At 42.3% G+C, this 19,714-nt stretch overlaps 1 protein-coding gene across 1 annotated transcript in view; it reads left to right on the forward strand.

Annotated features, from left to right (window-relative positions):
* The first annotated feature begins 9,837 nt into the window (after positions 1–9,837).
* LOC149470179 (ATP-dependent translocase ABCB1-like) overlaps positions 9,838–19,714 on the forward strand; it is a 79,012-nt gene continuing 69,135 nt past the window's right edge. Inside the window, exons 1-3 of the mRNA XM_089666258.1 lie at positions 9,838–9,945; positions 16,326–16,395; positions 18,391–18,532. Of these exons, the coding sequence (XP_089522384.1) occupies positions 9,839–9,945; positions 16,326–16,395; positions 18,391–18,532 (319 nt within the window). The 5' untranslated portion in view covers position 9,838. The remainder of the gene's footprint in view (positions 9,946–16,325; positions 16,396–18,390; positions 18,533–19,714) is intronic.

The raw sequence follows: 19,714 nt of genomic DNA on the forward strand, positions 1-19,714 counted from the left end.
GGTGGCCATCATTGGCATGACTCTCTTCACGGCAGCCATGGATCCACCCTGGGGTAATGCCAGCCTGCTCCCTGGGGGGTATCCTTAAATTTGGTTGTTTATAGGACATGAAAACTGCAGCACAACTGACTGGCTCCTTGTGATTCTTCTTCTTCTCCCAGTCTGAGCTCTGCTGCATAGGATTGCAAAAGACTGATACCAAATCAAAGTCAGGTGATTACACTATCTGAATTTAAAATAAGTTTATTTTGTAATAATGATTTGAGAGTTGTTTTAATGTGTCTTTTTCTATCTACCTGTAGAATAGCTTTAGAGCTGAACCCAGGAAGTGGTCTAACAATAGCCATAGTAGCCAAGGCTACTGTGGGGTTTGAGGGTGGAAGTGGGCCCCATTAGTTGGTCCATTGAGGCAATTTAAACATAGAAGATCTGCATACATGTACAGATAACACATATCCAGTACTGAATTATTCAGGGTTCAGAGGCTGCACTTGACACTGCCCCCTGTACCCACTTTGACATATACAATCCAGAAGTACCAGCATCAGGTGAATTATATGGGATTGTTGTTGATAGTCACAGTTCCCTCTTGCAGGCTGTTCAGTAAGGGGAATTTATTTTGCTGTCTTAGCAATGCAGATTTTTTTGCCCCCAGAGTTTATGAACATAAACCCTGTATGAAGGATGTAACAAGCTCAGAGTATCTTCCCAGCTAAAACTTGACACAATAAACTTTTTTTAGTGGGGTTCCAGTAGCCAGACTCAGAAGAAAGATCAGGCGGGGGGCTTTGATAAGATGTTTTCCCTGTGGAGGGAAGCTGGGACCAGCCAAGTGGGCTGCCACATTCTCTCATTCAGTAGGGAGGGATGATGGGACTGTGGGATGTCTCTCTGTAGGTTATGGGTCTTGCATCTCTCTTCTACTGAACTGCTTTGCCCTCTACAAGAGTTTGTAGCCTAAGCATGTGCCACCTCCACTTGGAAGGCTGAATGAACTGCTTGCAAATATTCCTATGTTCCATTTAGTAAAGCAAAGGCCAAAGTCATCTATTGTGTGAACATTCTGTTATTCTGGCTGCAGATGGGAACATCTCCTGGGAATGAACTTGCGTGTGGTAGGCTGCTATGGGAGTTGCTCAGGACCTCTACCTGGGCCTATGTCAGGGGCCATATCCCCTGGGGACATCCATATGTGATGAAACGCATTTCGTTATTCTGGTCACGGATGGAAACATCTGCTGGTAACTGACTGGTGCATGGTGGGCTGGTATGGGGGTCTGTTGCTCAGGACCTCTACCAGGGACTATGTCATGTCACCTTAGGACATCTGATGAAACACGTTAGAGTTTTGGACACTGATATCATCATTCCACATATGTACTGCTTAGTGGCAGTGTTACCAGGGGCTTATTTGCCGCAAGACATTTTTCGGGGGGGGGGGGGGCTGCCCCCTGGAAGAAGGGACAATGGTTCTTCTGGGCACTGGGACTGGGGCAACAGAGCGGAGTGAGGGGAGCTGTGGGAGTGGTACTGGGGCTCCGGGAAGGAAGCCACTGTGATGGTGAGTCTTTGTCCCTGGGGTGGGGGTTTGGGGATGGTCACAGGTGGGGGGGTTGTGGAGTGGTGGGGGGCCGCAGAATTTCTGTGTTTAATAGGGCAGCATAAATTCTACACATTTAATAAACAGCATTTCTGTGATCTGTACCAGTGGAGCCCTTTTGTATGTGGTCTGGGATGCCTAAGAAATATCTGTTGGTGCATCCTTGTTGTGGCTGCAGGGTGCTTCCAGTTTCAACTTATCCTGTATGCAGGGCCTGTGCTAGACTATTTTGCGCCCTAGGCAAGACCAGCTATCTGCGCACCCCCAAAAATATTAAATCAATGAAACTGCTAAATTTCTTTTAATTTTCAAAAATAACTGCCATAAATGCTACCAACACCAATATTAAAGAGAAAATCAGTGTCACGGCTGGACTGCATCTGTGGCTGGCAGTGGCAGGGTACAGTTGCATTGAGTGGAGGATGATGGATCCACACTCTGACAGATCTCAGGCTGGAATTCCCCAGGCAATAGGGGGAGATAAGGCACTGCGACAGCAGGCAGCTGAACTGAGCAATCCCACACAGTGACAGATCCGACACAATACACCAACACTGACACAGATCAGCAGGCCCAACAGGCACTAGAAGAGCAGGCTGTGGGATTGTGATGATGTCATCACTCACTGACACATTGCACATGTCATGGATGTCCAGCCGGCCAGCCGGGTCACACTCACACAGACACGAGACATCAGAGTCACACATTACCTTCCTCCGCAGGTGCAGCTCTGCCTCCGCTGATGAATGGGAAGAGAAGGGCTGGAACTCCACAGTGATCAGCAGCCGCCAGCCGTTCAGTAAGTGACTGAGTCTGAGAGGAACACTGGAAGGAGTGGCAGCTCAGATGCTCCACTGGCCCCAGACACCCAGCATCTTCCTCTGTCCTTTCTTCCTCCCCTCTGTCTCCCCTCCCCTCAGCTGAAGGATCATTCATGACGTGGCGGCATCCCACACAGAGAATGCTGGCCTGTGCTGTGCCCAGGTGATAGATAGACAGATAGATAGATAGATAGATAGATAGATAGATAGATAGATAGATAGATAGATTAGTCTCTGAACATGTCCAGACACATCCAGCATTACATCATACAGAGGAACAATGACCTTGGATTGCTGCCATAACTGTATTAAATGAAGCGGCTGAGTGCAGGGATGAGGTCAGCCCCGGTGATATCATGCAGTAAGCTTTTCTCATGCTGTACTATCAGAGGGGAGGGAGAAGGAAGGAGAGGGAACAGGCTTGGGCTGGACAGTCTGTAATGAATGAAAATTTCACGATACCTCATTCACATGCTGAAAACTGACATCCTTATCTACTGTAAATATTAACCGATTTCACACCCTCTCCTTGAGCAAGGAGACACATGTTTCATTAACGTCACCTTACAAGGACTGTTATAGGCTCTGCCACATTTTGTCAGTTTTCAAACTGGGAACAAAACTCTGAAATTCTAAAAGAAGACACCAACTACCTGCCAAAATATAATGTGTCATCTAGGAATATTAAGTTCTGCATCAGGGCAATTTTTGCAGTGTATCACAATGCACATTGGAGATGTTGGAGTACAATAACCCCCATCATTGGTGTCAGTGGCAGTAATAATAATCCCCATCATTAGTGTCAGTGGCAGTAATAATAATCCCTATCATTAGTGTCAGTAATAATAACCCCCATCATTGGTGTCAGTGGCAATAATAATAACCCCCAGGATTGGTGTCAGTGGATACAGTATGATTACCCAACACTGATGTCAGTACTATTAAACCCCTCCCTCACATTGGTAGTCAGTGGCAATGAAATTGAATACCCCCACCCCCAACCCTGAAATGGTGGTCCCCTCCTCCCACATTAGTGGTGAGTGTCAGTGAAAGTAAACCCTCCTCCACCCCATTGGTGGTCAGTGGCAGTGAAAGGTAACCCCCCACGCATTTGTGGTTAGTGTCTGTGAAATTTAACCCCCCATACCCCCCCCCCATTGGTAGTCAATGGCACTAAAAGTTAAGCCCTCTCCCCTGCCACATTAATATATAGTATCAGTGAAAGTTAACCCTCTCCTCCCATATTGGTGGTCATGGGCAGTGAATTAACCCCCACATTGGTGGTCAGTTGCAGTGAATAATCTTCCTCCCGCATTGGTGGTCGGTCAGTGGCAGAGTTAACACCCCCTGCATTGGTGGTCAGTGGCAGTGTGTTAACACCCCCTGAATTGGTGGTCAGTATCAGTTTCCTCTGCATTGATGGTCAGTGCAGTGAGTTAACCCCCCCATTGGATATTAGTGGCAGTGATTTAACCCACCTAACATTGGTGGTCAGTGGCAGTGAGGTAACCCCCCTGCATTGATGGTCTGGGGCAGTGAGATAACCCTTTCCTGCATTGGTGGTCAGTGGTAGTATGTTAACACCCCCTGCATTGATGGTCAGTGGCAGTGCGCTAACAGCCCCTGCATTGATGCTCAGTGCAGTGAGTTAACCCCCCCATTGGATATTAGTGGCAGTGAGTTAACCCACCTAACATTGGTGGTCAGTGGCAGTGAGGTAACCCCCCCTGCATTTGTGGTCTGGGGCAGTGAGCTAACCCTCCCCCCGCATTGGTGGTCAGTGCTAGCGAGTTAACACCCCCTGTATTGGTGGGCAGGGGCAGTGCCCTCTGCATTGGTCAGAGGCCCTCTGCATTGGTGGCCAATAGCAGTGAGTTAACCCTGTATTAGTGGTCAGTGGCAGTGAAAGTTGATCTCCATCCCCCTTGGTTGTCATTATCTGTTCACACCCTCCCATGCCACTCTCTCTCTCTCCCTGGGACAGGACTTTACTTGTACTATGGGCAGAGATAACTGTGCCTTACGGTACAGCTTTTCTTTCAGTGTTGGGTGAGAGAATGCAGATAGCTTCCAGTGCTTGAAACCCTGCTGCCACTCGGCTGCCTAACTGGTACCCAATAGCATGCGAGTAGCATGCAGATGGCTAGTGGCATGCTTGCAGCCCATGGGCCACTTGTTGGACACCAGGGCCTTAGATAGCGATAGATAGTTGATAGTGACAACGGAGGGCCATGCCTGCACAATGTAGGTTGGTGCATCTACTTGTAGTCTGTAACTGGGACACATGTGAAAGTGTTACAATGCAGGAGAACAGATGGGAGACAGAGAAAGAGCATTGTCACCCTATAACAAAGAGTGCATGAACATGGACCTTTATGGAAGGATCAACGGGTATTCTTTTAATAAAAGCTCTACTGTAGATTTAGGAAGATTAAAAATTTTGATATACATAAACATGATAAAGCTGAGAAATTAGATTTTAGTGGCTTGTTTAAGATCTACTTTAAACATAAAAACATATTATTTATTTATTTAAGGTACTTATATAGCGCTGTCAATTTTACGCAGCGCTTTACAGATATTGTACATTCACATCAGTCCCTAACCCTCAAGGGGCGTACAATCTAAGCTCCCTAACTCACATTCATACATACACATACTAGGGCCAATTTAGACAGGAGCCAATTCACCTACCGGCATGTCTTTGGAGGGTGGAAGGAAACCGGAGTACCCAGAGGAAACTCTCGCAGGCACAGGGAGAACATGCAAACTCCAGGCATGTGATGCCATGGTTGGGATTTGAACCAATGACCCTGGTACTGCCAGGTTGAAATGCTAACCATTTAGCCACTGTGCTGCCCATATGAACTGTAATAATAGATATACAAACTTTTTATCTAGTAAGTGTAACATGGCCTAGTGGCAGTTGATCAGCCAGTTCCCACATTGGGGGCCCACGTAAATACTTTCAGGAAGGGGGGTTCCTGGAACATTCCCTAAGGTCTGACTCTCACTCCACAGCCAGAACTACACAAATATTTACAAAGTGGTCGGAAGCCCCCGTTCTGTGGTCCCAGGCCAGGTCTGTCGGAAATGTTTCTTAGCCACCATTGTTGTGCAAAGGGATCTCCTACCTGATGGTGCCTGCATGGTTCTGGCTGTGAGGTCACCCAGCCACTAATGTACCAACATGGCACTTGGAACAAATGCACAGGTAACACTGAATACCATTTCTAGAGGTTACCTAATCCCACTGACACCAATGATAAGGCCTTATTCCCCACACTGACTACTGGGGCATTTTGTACTTCCAGTGAGCATAGGCATTGCAACATTATTTTTAGTCCTGCTGGCCACCAATTCCGGGGCAGTTGTTTTAACTTTTACTGATGCCAGGCATTCTTTCTACAACTGACCATTGATGCTGGGGTCACAATCTGCCTCACTAAACTGAACGGTGGACAGTAAATTGACCCTTTGTTTAAAGAATTTGGGGACCCCTGAATAAATCTGAATAAATCTCTCAAAGAAAGAAATTCATTGCTGGGATGCTGAAAGATCAGATTGAAATTTTTTTGGTCCCATTCGTCCTTTGATAACCTCACCGTCTGTCTTTATGATATACAGTAATTTTCACACATGTGGTCAGTATTTTGGAGCCATAAACAGGACACAATACAGAGGACATCATGATGTAATCCCCGGTTAATGTTCGCTGGGAGTAAGGCGGAGTTGGCTCCTTTTATATAGTATTAATATTAACCCGTCCTTAGAAAGGGAGGAGCTGGATTCATGACTTCATAGCCAAATCTGGAGTATATAAACCATGAGTCAATTCATTGTAGTACGAGAGGGATTGGAATCAAGCCTTTGTTGAAGAGCAGTTTAGGTAGGATTGCATAACATTCTGTGTCCTGTGTAATGCTTTTGTGTAACTGTTTATTCTAGTTCTAGCTTTCTGTGTAGCAGCAGAAGCTGTGTGTGTAACGGCATACCTCCCAACTTTGTGACATGGGAAAGAAGGACACATTATAGAACAAAGAATACAGATGAATGTCATGCCCCTGCCATGCCTCCAGTAAACCGTACCATGTACAAAAAATGATTGATTTAACCCTATTTTTATCACTACTTTTCAATTTTTTTTGGCTTTTCAAAATAACAAATAACATCTTAAGGTTAGATTAAAAGTTTAGTGCAATGGAATATTTTTGATATGTCAACTACCCTTTTTTTTTTAAATCTTTTATATCGATCCTTACTTCAGGTCAAAAATAGGGACAACCAAGGAAGAAAGAGGGACAGAGTGTATGGTTCCAAAGGACAGACAGTTCCTTCAAATAAGGGACAGTTGGGAGGTACCATATGTGTAATGGTACCCAGAGCATTTGGTTCCAAAGGACGGACAGTTCCTTTAAATAAGGGACAGTTGGGAGGTACCGTATGTGTAATGGTACCCAGAACGTTTGGTTCCAAAGGACGGAGAGTTCATTCAAATAAGGGACAGTTGGGAGGTACCGTATGTGTGATGGTACCCAGAGCGTTTGGTTCCAAAGGACAGACAGTTCCTTCAAATAAGGGACAGTTGTGAGGTACCGTATGTGTAATGGTACCGAGAGCGTTTGGTTGGACAGACAATTCCTTCAAATAAGGGACAGTTGGGAGGTACCATATGTGTAATGGTACCCAGAGCGTTTGGTTCCAAAGGACGGACAGTTGGGAGGTACCGTATGTGTAATGGTACCCAGAGTGTTTGGTTCCAAAGGAGGGACAGTTCCTTTAAATAAGGGACAATTGGGAGATACTGTATGTGTAACGGTACCCAAGAAGGCAAAAAAAAGTGTAATACAGAAACAATTTTAAAGGGCCATACACCCAGGTACATTACTTCTTACAGTTTGCTGTGAAATTGGCTTTAAAGTTATGCATGGATTAGAAATGCAAGTTTCATAGTTATCAGAAAATATTTAAAACCTGACATTGCAAGAAACACTGAAAAATCATTTTTTATGCATGCCAGCCACTTCCTATTGACTTCAATGGAGTAGTGTGAATGACAGGTCAGAGGTGGGGTTAGAACTGCTTTGCGTTTCTCTGAATGCAGCCAGTTCTACTGAGGCACATTTGGGTTGCAGGCAAGAAAGTACATCACAGCCTTTTATTGTCACATGCTGCATTTTGTATTTGAGTTTATGCAGGGTTGACATGAATGACTATCTACAAAAGCCCTTATTGTGTCTGACTTTATGACTTCTACTACGCGCAGCTACCAGATTCCAACTGTCCCTTTTATGCTATGTAGGAGGCTGGTTTCAGTAATTTGTGTGCAATTTGTAAAGAGCCCGGTGCGATTTTGTTCAGCGGCTCAGGTGCGATTCAGGTGCAGGTTTTTAAAGTGTATGACACTGGAAATCACACCTGAACTGAACTGAAAACTGTACCTGACTCTTTTTAAAGAGGCTGGATCGCACATAAGTGAAAGGGCTCCTAGAAAGCCAGGCTGGTTTTCACGTCAAAATGCACCCACATCGCATATATGTATGTATGCATTTATGTAAAGTGATATGCAAACTGTTCACCTAGATAAGTCCTGTATAATAATAATAAGTAAACCGGGGCTTAAATGGAACTTCAAGCCAACTCCAGGCAACTAAAAAATGATTCCTTGCATTGGGGCAGTGCCTGCACTGCAAGGATTAATTGTTCGTTCAGGTCTAGGGGAACAAAAATAAATGTACATGCCCGATCCTCCTCTCCTCCCCACGGGTAAACCCCTTTATTTAAGACCTCTCTTACATGGCTGGACATTTAGGTGCATTCACCGGATTCCAGTAGCAGTTCAGTATACATTGTGAAGAAGACGGCACACAAACAGGTAGGTGAGAATTCTTTACTGCAGAAGAGGTATAATATGTTGACACATCTTTTACTTCAGAAATTTAAAATCATCCCTTGCAGTGGGTCTGCAAGGGTTAATAGCTTGTTTTGTTCAGGGGAGAGGAGAAACAGTAAGTAAAAATTTGAAAAATAATATGTGGGGTTTGCAAGCTACTATGGTGCCAAAAAATATTATATTACCAAACCAATAAAGAGCTGTGAGATAATACAACAATTAAATTTTAACAGTAGATCACCTACACATCACACATACACAGGGGCGGACTGACCATTTGGAAACTCGGGCACTGCCCGAGGGCCTTGGGTCAGTAGGGGGCCCCATGAGATGCCCCTGGTACATTTTTCATAGGTTTTTTTGAGTTTGGGCAAGGACACAGGGGCCCCATGATCCCTTATTGCCCGGGGGCCCCATGAGTTGTCAGTCCGCCCCTGCACATACCCATACTATTTGGTATCCAAATAAAGTGTCACTATTCCAAAAGTAAGTGTCCACATCCAATCCGTGACTGCACACTCTTTCTGGTGATGTAGACAAAACAATTTGTGTTTAATTCACCACTCTTACGTAGTTATAACACCCATATGTGCACCTTCTCTGGCTGTGCTCTCACCTGGTAAATATGACCAAACCGTTAAGTGAGGTCATATATAGCTTGGTCTCTTTAAATTGGACTTAAAACTGGATGGGAATGTCACTCTTCAAAGTCAAGGATCCCCTCACTTCCTTAAGACTCTTCCTCCATAGGAAAAGTAATAAAAACATAGTGCCTTATATTCTTTTAAAACATTTATCAAACAAATAGTAGTGCACTCACATGTAACTGCTGTTAAAATTGTTTTAAAATGAATCCACAGTGTGTATTAATATCCAATTTTGTGTACTTGCTGTGTATTGCCTGTCTCCTTGAGCGTTATGACGTCAGAGCCCCTTCCCTACGCGTTGTGCCACTGGGTCACGTGGCTTCATCAGGGGAAAAAAAAGTTAAAAAATGTACTTACTGGATCGTCCGCTTCCCCAACAGATGGCATGCCCCCACGCTCCTGCGGTGGACTGTTCTTCAGCATCAGCATGTCCAATGCAGGGTTATGGACCTTGATGATGTCAGGATGTTAGGCTGCTAGAGCATGCTGGAGAAGAGGCTACGGTGACTGGTCTAGCTGTGGGGAGGAGCAGAGGACATTTATTTTGCTGATGCAAGGGTTATTTGTTTATTCATATCTAGGGGAACAAAAAAAATATGCTTCAAAATTGTTTTACAGCTCTAAACCTTTTGTCCAACCTCTAAATAACTGCATTTGTTAGTTTAAAAAGCCACTATAGGAAAAGGGTTGGACAGGCACTTGTGGGTATAACCAACAATTTCCTAGTCCATGATATGGGGTGTGCTAGGGATGTTTCCTTACTTTAGGTGCCCCTCTTTGTCATCTCAGAAAGAAGTACTGTATGACTAATGGAGGTTTTCTTTGTTTCCTTAGGTTTACGTGAATAAGATATATTTACTTTGCAGCTGCTGAAGGGATGGCAGGAAAACAAAGCACTGAAGTGAATGGCGTAAATGGGAAAAGTCAAGTCAGTGGGTCAGAAGAAGAAGAAGCTGTGACCATTGAAGATCCCAAACCAAACAGGTGATTTATTTGGTCATTATCAGTTTTCTGTTAGCAGTTGCATTAATACTTAACATTGCCAAGTGTATATGGATAGTAAGGGATACATTTACAATAATATACATTTGTTATTATTATTTAATTTTATCGTCTGTTTCAGAGAGAGGAAAAGGCCACGTGGCCTAATGCATAACCTGTGACACAGAGTGATATTTGCATTACTGCTAAATAAGATCTGTACTGAACTAAGAAATGTCAGCCAAGTTAGAATCTGATTAGTTGCTAGGCTAAATATATGCACAGCAACTCAGCCATTATTTCCTGAACATGAATGCATGGGTCAATGCTGATGCAACAAAACATCGGCAATTATACAAGTACAGGGGCGTACAGCTATTCACTTCTAAGACAGGCAACATGCCCCACCTGTGGCTCCCCGAACGGGAAAACACTGAGTTTTTAATTAAAAAAAGGTAAAGTTGAATAGAGACACCAGTCCATCCAGTACAACCTGTGTGGGTGTGTGTGTGTTCATGTCAAAAATTATTTTCCATATCCCTGTATACTGTGTTTACTAAGATGCCCATCCAAGAGTTTTTTGAAGATGTCAATACTTTTCACTGACACCACCGATTATGGAAGTGAGTTCTACATCCTTACTGCTCTGACAGTGAAAGCCCTCCTACGTAGTTTAAGGTAAATAGAGCCTCCAATTTCATTGAGTGGGCCCATTTCTTTGAGTGGCCCCATTTCTTCTTATACTCCCTGAGACTGAATATTTTATTCACTATACAAGAATCATCATGAAAATATTTGTATATCGCTATCATATCTCCTCTCGAACATCTCTTCTCCAGGGAGAAGTTTAATGTTTGTAGTTATTTCTTGTAACTGAGGTCCTCCAATACCCTTATTAGCTTTGTTGCCATTCTCTGGACTTTCTCCAGTTCCAGTACATCCTTCCTGGGGACTGGTGACCAGAACTGGATAGCATACTCCAGATGTGACCAAACCAGAATTTTATACAGTGGCAGGACTATAGTTTTCTCTCTTGTGTAAATTCCCTCTTTTATGCATGCTAATATTCTGCTGGCTTTGCTTGCAACAGATTCATATTGCATGCCATTGCTAAGCCTGTGATCTACTAGGACCCCAGATTTTTTCTTGTCCTGGATCCCCCCCCCCCCAGCGAGTAACTTCATATTTTTAGCCTTGAAGTGCATTACTTTACATTTTTCAACATTAAAGCTCATTTTCCATGTATTTGCTCTCCCCTTTATTTTACTGAGATCTTCTTGTAAAGTTTCTATATCCTGCTGTGGTGTTATTGCCCTGCTTAGCTTTGTTTTGTCAGCAAACACTGAGATTGATCTATTTCCCTCAGCTTCTGTCTCATTTATGAATAAATTAAACAGAATTGGTCCCAGACCAGTCTGAGTACATGTTATTGATCATCACCCTTTGGATGCACCCCTGTAACCAGTTTTCCATGAACCCTAAGGATTTAAGGTTTTTGCCCTTTTCTGAATTTCATGTTTACTCTACCATATTAGTAGTGCTACCCCCCCAGGAGCTTCTTGGTAATCTGGGTTCTCAGTTCTGCGCCTTGACTCCAAGAACACCCTCAGCCCCTCTGACACACCTGGTTGAATGAAAGTTACTGCAAGCACTTATAAGGACATAAACATCGATACCTTTAACTCATCTGTAAATGAATAACAGGAAATAGACACATGACCGTTTCGTGGTAAGTGAACTCAATGTATTGAGATGGGTTAGAATAAATTGTGGTTTGAGCACACAGAAGATAGGTTCCGGCAGAGTTCACTAAACAGTATAATCACTATGCCAAGGTGACTTAGAATTGAGTTCTGTACCACTGGACTGGGATTAATGAATCAGCAAAGTCAGCAATAAACAGTCGATATAAGTATTAAAATGGTTCTAAAGGCTCATGGTTTCTATGCATGAAGGTAAAAAAATCCTTCTCTCTGCAGCAGCTCCCCCAGCCCCCCTATGACTCACCTAAGCCCCCTCTCAATCAAACGATGTGCACTGAAGTCTCAAATATCCCTGGACTTCCTCTCCTCATTGACTGAGATAGATGCAGGAGCTATTGGTTCCAACTGCTGTCAATCACAGCCAGTAAGCCAATGAGAAGAGAGAGGGGGCATGGAAGGGCCGAGCTGCGTGACTCCGTGTGTGAATGGACACACAGAGCAGTGGGTGCCCCCATAGAAAGCTGCTTTCAGTGGGGGCACACAAAAGGAGGAAGGGGCCAGGAGCGCCAGCGGAGGACCCAAGAAGAGGAGAATTTGGGCTAATCTGTGCAACACTAATGCACACAGACATGTTAAAAAAAAAAGCTTTTAGAATCACTTTAACTGCAATGTGAATAATAATACTATGAATAATAATATAACTAATCTAGCGTGCACTGTAGGAGAATTGCTAGGATATTGTGCAATGTTTCCTGAGAGGTACCTCTTAGCATAAGCAATAGGTAAAGATCTCTGTGTAGCAGCTGTAAAAGGACAGTCTTTAGTCTATAGTCCTAACTCTTCAGCCAGATAGCGTTGAGACCCAGTTGTACTGTTGGTGCACTGGAGAATAGTCCCAGTTAAGCCTGCAGGCAGCAGTAAGGCTAATAGATGGTTGTATGGTCAATTCCAAAAGGGCTCTCTCTTTAGCAGCAGATAATATATCCCCACAGCATCTGTTCACTAGTCCCAGCAATATTGCAGCTCACCATTTGGTCACACACAGCAACTAGTCCACTCCCTGCTCTGCACCCAGGTGACTCTGTCTGTCGACACCCCCGAGCTCAGCACTCCAGATCCTGCTCAGGCTGTCATAATGCAGCAGTGGTTGTCAGTCTCTCGTCTGGACTGCAGTTCTTACAGTAGTAGTGCTGCCTGACTCAGTCTATTGAACTCTTCCTGCTCAGCAGCTCCTTCCTCTTGCTAATATAGCTGTTAACCACCTTGGCACTGCAAGGCAGCAGCTACAAAGAGCAGATGCAGTCATTGTTTCTCTCACTCTCCATTCTTAGCCAATCACCTGGGTCTATATATTCATATATACATAGACTGTATCAATCAGTCTGGACTTTATATACCAGCTACCTGGCTGCCCACCCCCATACTCACTGGTTCATCCAGACCTGATCTTACTTCAAGTGAGGAGGAGTCCCCTTGATCTTTTGTATGAATCACTTACTACTGTGGATACATTTCCATTTGGGTTGGCTATCCAGGAAGGCCATATATCCATCTTTTCATGATGATCAAGTTTATGAGACGGAGGTCATTCTATTCATTGTGGTGGTCACTAATACATTTTTTGAAGAATGTTCCCCTTATGCAGACACTATATGGAAAATATGGAAATCTTTTGATCTAGTAGTTAGGAACTTCATTGCCTTATGTGGATTCCTGATTGCCGAATACCATTAGATCTGGAGATGCCGAACACTTTTAATTCAGTGATTTTATAAAAATATGTTTACCATGTCTCTGTCTAACCTCAGTATGATCCATGTGATTGAATAAAACTTGTTTGCTAATACTAATTATATTACTCCGCTTGGATTTTCTAATAACCACTTTGTGTGAGCAGTATTGCACTTGTCATACTGCTATGTTTTATGTTAAGCATTTGGGTTTATAAATCCACACTTATTATTAGTGAGACGGAGATATTTATATGACACATATTTACATGTCATGTTAGGTGGCTACCCCCCCTCTTTTTTCCACCTGGCTACATGACCTTTCTTACATGGACTGTAACTTGAAGGTTTTTCCTTCTTTAACACCATCTGAGCAATCTCAGTGTTGTAAAAAGCATCTCTTTTGTCTGTGGATTCTTTGAAAGTATCTTTTAAAAAATGTAATATAAAGGATAATATTGGACTGGAGGGAGAAACTCCGCAGCAGAAGCACAGAGAGCAATAAAAACCTGATGGAGATTCTAACTCTTCCCTACTCTATCCATATACTATAAAGTAAACCTATGCCTTGCTCATGCAGGAAAAAGTTTGCTTCAATTGAGCCCAGTTGAGGGATACTCACTTTAGTTTTGCTGCTCTGCTGCTTCATTTAGCCGGTGGGAGTGGAAGAAAGCCCTGTGTAAGCTACATGTCTATGGCTCATACAAAGGACTCTGTGAAAGCCCTAATTTGTCCAGCATAGGCACATGGAGTACGCCCCATGCGCCTCCTTACCTGGAGCTACTGGTATTCCGCTTGGCTTCCAGCACTGAATGGAGTACATGGGAGTGAATTATGTATATACTGAGGAGGGGGCTAAAGAAGAACTGTTAGTTCACTCTCAGTGGATGAAGCATAGTTTTGCTTTACGCTCCTTTCCTCATATACCTTTATATGAAGAAAAAAGGCAAACTAAACATTTTCAGTTAAGACTGAACTGTAGCGTGGCAGCTCTTGCTATTATGCCATAAAGCACATTATAGCACAATCTAATGAGAGCGCCAAAAAATCGTCCAAGAGTCCAAGGTAATTTAATGATAATACTGGTTCATAGCAGAACAGAGCCAACGCGTTTCGAATCCTTTCTCCTTTTATCAGGGCTTAAAGTGTTACTAAACCCACAACAGTAAAATCAGTCTGTATATGCAGTATACGTGTTATACTCACTGTGGAACCTAAGGGGTTAATCCTCTGCATTGTGCAAAAAGGCCGTTTGATCCTGACTTCTCTGCTCCTCTTCTTGCTCAAATGTCCATCTTTTCTCCTGATAAGACAGACTGAACCATAGTCATTCTACACATGCTCAGTTTGGTGTGTATTGCTAGTTTTTTTTTTCTTGGGAGAGTGCATGTGATCAATACAGGGCCAATCAGCATTATCCATACAGAGGGTCAGGAGTTTAGCATCCTCCTAGAGCAGAATGAAAACTCCTCCTACAAGCATTAACCAGTGCTCTGCTGGACACTGATAGAAGCCACAAGACTGCTCTAACTGCTGATGGGAAAATGTATTTAGCAGTTTAACTTACTAAAATAATTGCATTTCCATGCTGTGCGTACTGTGGGTGACCAGATACAGTCAATGCAGGGGCAGGGGTTTAGTAACACTAAGAATTCTGATTGTACTTAAATAGACTTTGATAATGTACCAAGTAAAACTGAGCTGTGATTTACTGCTTGGAAAGTTTCAGGAGGGCAGGTTATGCCACTGTTGGAGAATGCAACAAAGGACATACTTTTCACCAACTCTGGCCTAACCTGCCCTAATTACCAAGCAGTAAATCACAGCACAGTTTTATTTGGTATTTGATCACCTGAGTCAGAATTCTTAAGCCCTGATGAAGGGAGAATGTGTTTAGCCCCTGAAATGCGTTGGCTCTCTTCTACTATGGCTAAAGAGGTTTTTTTTCTTTGGGAGGGTGCATGTGGTCAGCACAGGGTCAATTAGCACTGTCCAGACAGAGGGTCTGCAGCCTCATAGAACAGACAGAGGAGAATGAAAACTCCTCCTGAAAGCTTTAACTAGTGCTCAGCTGGACACTGATAGAAGTCTCAAGACTGCTCTAACTGCTGATGTAAAAAAGGTATTTAACATTTTATATTTACAAAAATTGCATTGAACCACTTTCATCATTAAATTACCTTGGATCAGAAACCAAATAAAACGGAGCTGTGATTTACTGATGGTAAGGAGGAATTCCCTTTATTGCATTCGCCAACAGTGGTGTAACCTTCCCTCCTGAAACTTTCCAAGCAGTAAATCACAGCACAGTTTTATGTAACACCTTATCAGAGTCCATTTAAGTACAGTCAAAAGTTTTAGGTTCTGATGAAGGGGGAGTGTGTCTGGCCCCTGGAAAGCATTGGTTCTGTTCTGCTCATTATATCAATAAATTATCTTGGACTCTTAGACGTTTGTTTGGATCTCTCATTGGATTGTATGTATTTGAATTCTCAACTCTAGGTCCTTTCCCCTGTTTCCTAAGGGTGATCCCCATTTTGTGGAGTGCTGCCAAACCAGTAAAAAATTTAGTGAGCCTTCAAATCCAGTGCCATCTTTCTTCTTTCATTTTGAATAATGCACATTATGGCGGACTTACCTCTAGGTTTTCCTTCTTTGACGCTGATAGCTGCATAGCCATTTTCTCTTCTTCCTCCCAGTGTGGTGCCTTCACCCTTGGCCAGTAGTGGTCCACTGATGATGTAACTATTGCTGGACTTACATCATCCCAGCTCCATTTTCAGCATGTTATATATGTAGATATTAGGAATGCATTAGGTATTTACACTCCAATGCTTCTAGTCTAGTCCAAGCAATGTTTTTGTAGAGTTTAGTTCCACTTTAATATATAATTAACCAGAAAAAGGTAGCTTTTTACATTTGGTTAAAAAACAACTTTTTTTCTTTGTAGAGAAAAGAAAAGCTTTTCCACCAAGTTCAAGAAAAAAGAAAAAGCCAAAATGGTGGGACCGCTCACAATGGTAAGGATCAAAGGTATCATTATGGGCTGAGAAATAGGAAATAATAAAAAAAAGAACACTTTTGATGCTTATAGTGACTGATCAGCTTTCAACTGTCCATTTTGCAGTGTTGAGTTGAAAATGAAGGGTTGTGATTGGTTGCTATGGGATTCATCATTGTACTCAGGACATGTGTAGCATGTCCAGTCTCTTTGCCCTGCTTCTGGGACCCCTCTCCCAGTATACAGTAATTGTCGGCTGTGTTTAATCAAAGCTGTTTACTGTATACTCAGTGAAGAAGTCGGGAGCTGTCAAAAAGCATTCTTGAATCAGTGTTTATAAACATCACTCTAAACTACAATTATGCAAATATACAAAGTGACATATTGTTTCTTTTGTATCATTTTATTAATTCACCTGCAGATTATTGGGATGAACTTAGATCTGCAAATGGTGTATTACTAAACCCATAACAGTAAAATCAGTCTGTATATGCAGTAAAACATGCGTGTTATGCTCACTGTGGAACCTAAGGGTTTAATCCTCTACATTGTGTAAAAAGGCTGTTTGATTCTATCTTCTCTGATCCTCCCCTACTTCTACTGTCCCCAATCCATATGCTGATAGTACAGAGCTCTGGGAGTCACCCTGCACATGCTCAGTTTAGTGTGTATGGCTAAAGAGGTTTTTTTTCTTTGGGAGGGTGCATGTGGTCAGCACAGGGTCAATCAGCACTGTCCAGACAGAGGGTCTGCAGCCTCATAGAACAGACAGAGGAGAATGAAAACTCCTCCTGAAAGCTTTAACTAGTGCTCAGCTGGACACTGATAGAAGTCTCAAGACTGCTCTAACTGCTGATGTAAAAAAGGTATTTAACATTTTATATTTACAAAAATTGCATTTTCATGTTATGTGTATTGTGGAAGACCAGATATAGTGAATGCAGGGTCCTGGGTTTAGTAATACTTTAAAGCAACCTGACAAGTAAAAAGTTTTGTTCTGCTGTTTAACCCCTTATTAACACTTAGTTTATGCTAAACAGCCCTAATTAACGCCTTAGGCTACTTTCACACTGTTTTTGAAGTGTTTTTGCATTAAAAAAAGCACCTGAAAAGCTCAACAAAAATGCTTCCCTATGTACAGTATGTGAATGTATATCTATGTATGTTTTCACAATGAGGCTTTGCGCTTGCAGTGCGGTGTAAAAACTCCTCCTTGCAGCATCTTTGGGGCATGTTTGGTGAGTTAAAAAAATAAAAACACCCCAAAAACACCTCTTCCCTCTTCTTCTGAGAAGCGTTTTTGGTGCATTTTTTAAGTCACGTGTTTTTTAAAAATGCTCAGAAAGCACGGCAAAAGCGTGGTAAAAACTTATATGCGTTTTTTTTTGTGTTTTTTTGGCGGATCAGTGTGAAAGTCTCATTCTCTCTCTAACTATTATTTTCCTGATGATTTTTTTTACTATTTTATTAACTATCAATATTTAAATTTTTTGTTTTGTTCATTCATATTTTACACGTTTAACATATATTTACACATTTCCCACTTATATTTCACACGATATTGAAAAAAAACACACTTTAATTTGTAAATAACTTCAATGTTATGCATCAGCATCATAATTTTAGTGGTATTTTGGAAAGGACACAGAATTAAACTATCATTGCTTAAAAAACAAACAAAAAAAAAAGCTTTTTTTTTTGCGTTTTATTTTCAAAGGAATGTGAAAAAAAAATATTTGTTGCAAGACAATATCATGAAAGTCTATTTTGTCCTTAAAAAAACCCCAATATATGTAATACCTTGTTATCTTTAGTAATGGCAAAGTTATTGCATAAACATGTCCAAACCAGAAATTGCTCTGGTCCATAGGGGGTGAACAGGTATGGGAGGTGAAGTGGTAAAAACAAATTTTGTTTAGTATCCTCTTGTCTGATGCAAAGTGATTCTGTCTGCTGTTAAATGTTGTTTTATCTTCCCTATTAAATAAGTTGCTTTATTTGCTGTATTTCTCAGTTCCGGTACTCCGGGCCCCTGGAATGGCTGTTGATGCTAGTTGGGACGATCGCAGCAGTTGCACATGGAGCTGCCCTTCCTCTCATGACAATTATATTTGGGGATATGACAAACAGTTTTGTTTCTGAGGGCAAAGATACAAGTAAGTTCCTTTGTCAGCTGAGATATGCAAGAAATGCATTTAAAGATTAACTCCAGTTTAATATAAAAGACACATAACCCAGGTCTGCATTCATTAATACAGGCTCGATTTATTCTTTTAACTGCAAGCAGTGTAAGTATCTAAATATGACTTGGTCTTAACTTCTTGCAGTTCCTGTACAGCAGACTGGGAGAAGGAGAGGCAGCACAAGGAATCAGTAAATTGGGCTGCAGTGCTCAGGTTCAAACAAGGGGCATGCTGATAGGAGGAGATAGCAGAGTGCCAGAGAAAGGAACTCAGTCTGTTATTTCTCCTTTCAGTGACTGGGTTGGGGAAGGGACAAGACCTGTAAGTGTTACTGAACTGCAGCAGTAAAAATCACATCTCTTACCCTGACAGAGAGAGCAGAGCTGTGTAAATCTCAGAAATTATTGAACAAAAATACATATCCATTGGCAGGTAAAACAGATTTCTTATATACATTTCATCTGTCCCTTCAGCTGCTGGCCTGGAGTTCAACTTTGACGTATGAGAACAAAAATCTATGAAACACTTGTGACAAAATAAAATGCAGTCTTGCAAGTCACACTTGGTTCTTCTATTGCACTGCTAAAAGGGCCCAAAAATGATGATTTCTATACAGTACATTACATAAAGTGATATTAAAGGCATTTTTTTTTAAATAACAAACATGTCTATACTTACCTGGTTTGTGTAGTGCTTTTGCACAGAGCAGCCCCAATCCTCCTCTTCTTGAGTCCCCTACTGGCTCTCTTGCCAGCTTACTATGACGTCATCCAAGCAGGTTCGCTCCTGAACTGCTGCTCTCTTTGTCCATTCACACACAGAGCCGGTGCTTGGCCCTGCCCCTTCTCTCTCCTCATTGGGTCACAGGCTGTGATTGACAGCAACAGAAGCCAATTGCTCCTGCTGCTGCCTAAGCAAACGAGGGAGAGTCCCTAGAGCAGAGGTTCTTAACCTTGTTGGAGGTACTGAACCCCACCAGTTTCATATGCGCATTCACCGAACCCTTCTTAATTGGAAAAATAAAATATGATTTTTAAAATTCAAAACATAGGTATATATTTATACATAGGTGCACAAAATGAACAAAACCGTTAAGAACAAAGAACAAAACCATTAAAACATGATTTTCACACAAAAACAAAAACATAATAATGA

This window comes from Staurois parvus, unplaced genomic scaffold (genome assembly GCF_062004578.1).
Source record: "Staurois parvus isolate SC_StPar_1 unplaced genomic scaffold, SC_StPar_1.0 ptg000051l, whole genome shotgun sequence".
Lineage (NCBI taxonomy): Eukaryota > Metazoa > Chordata > Amphibia > Anura > Ranidae > Staurois > Staurois parvus.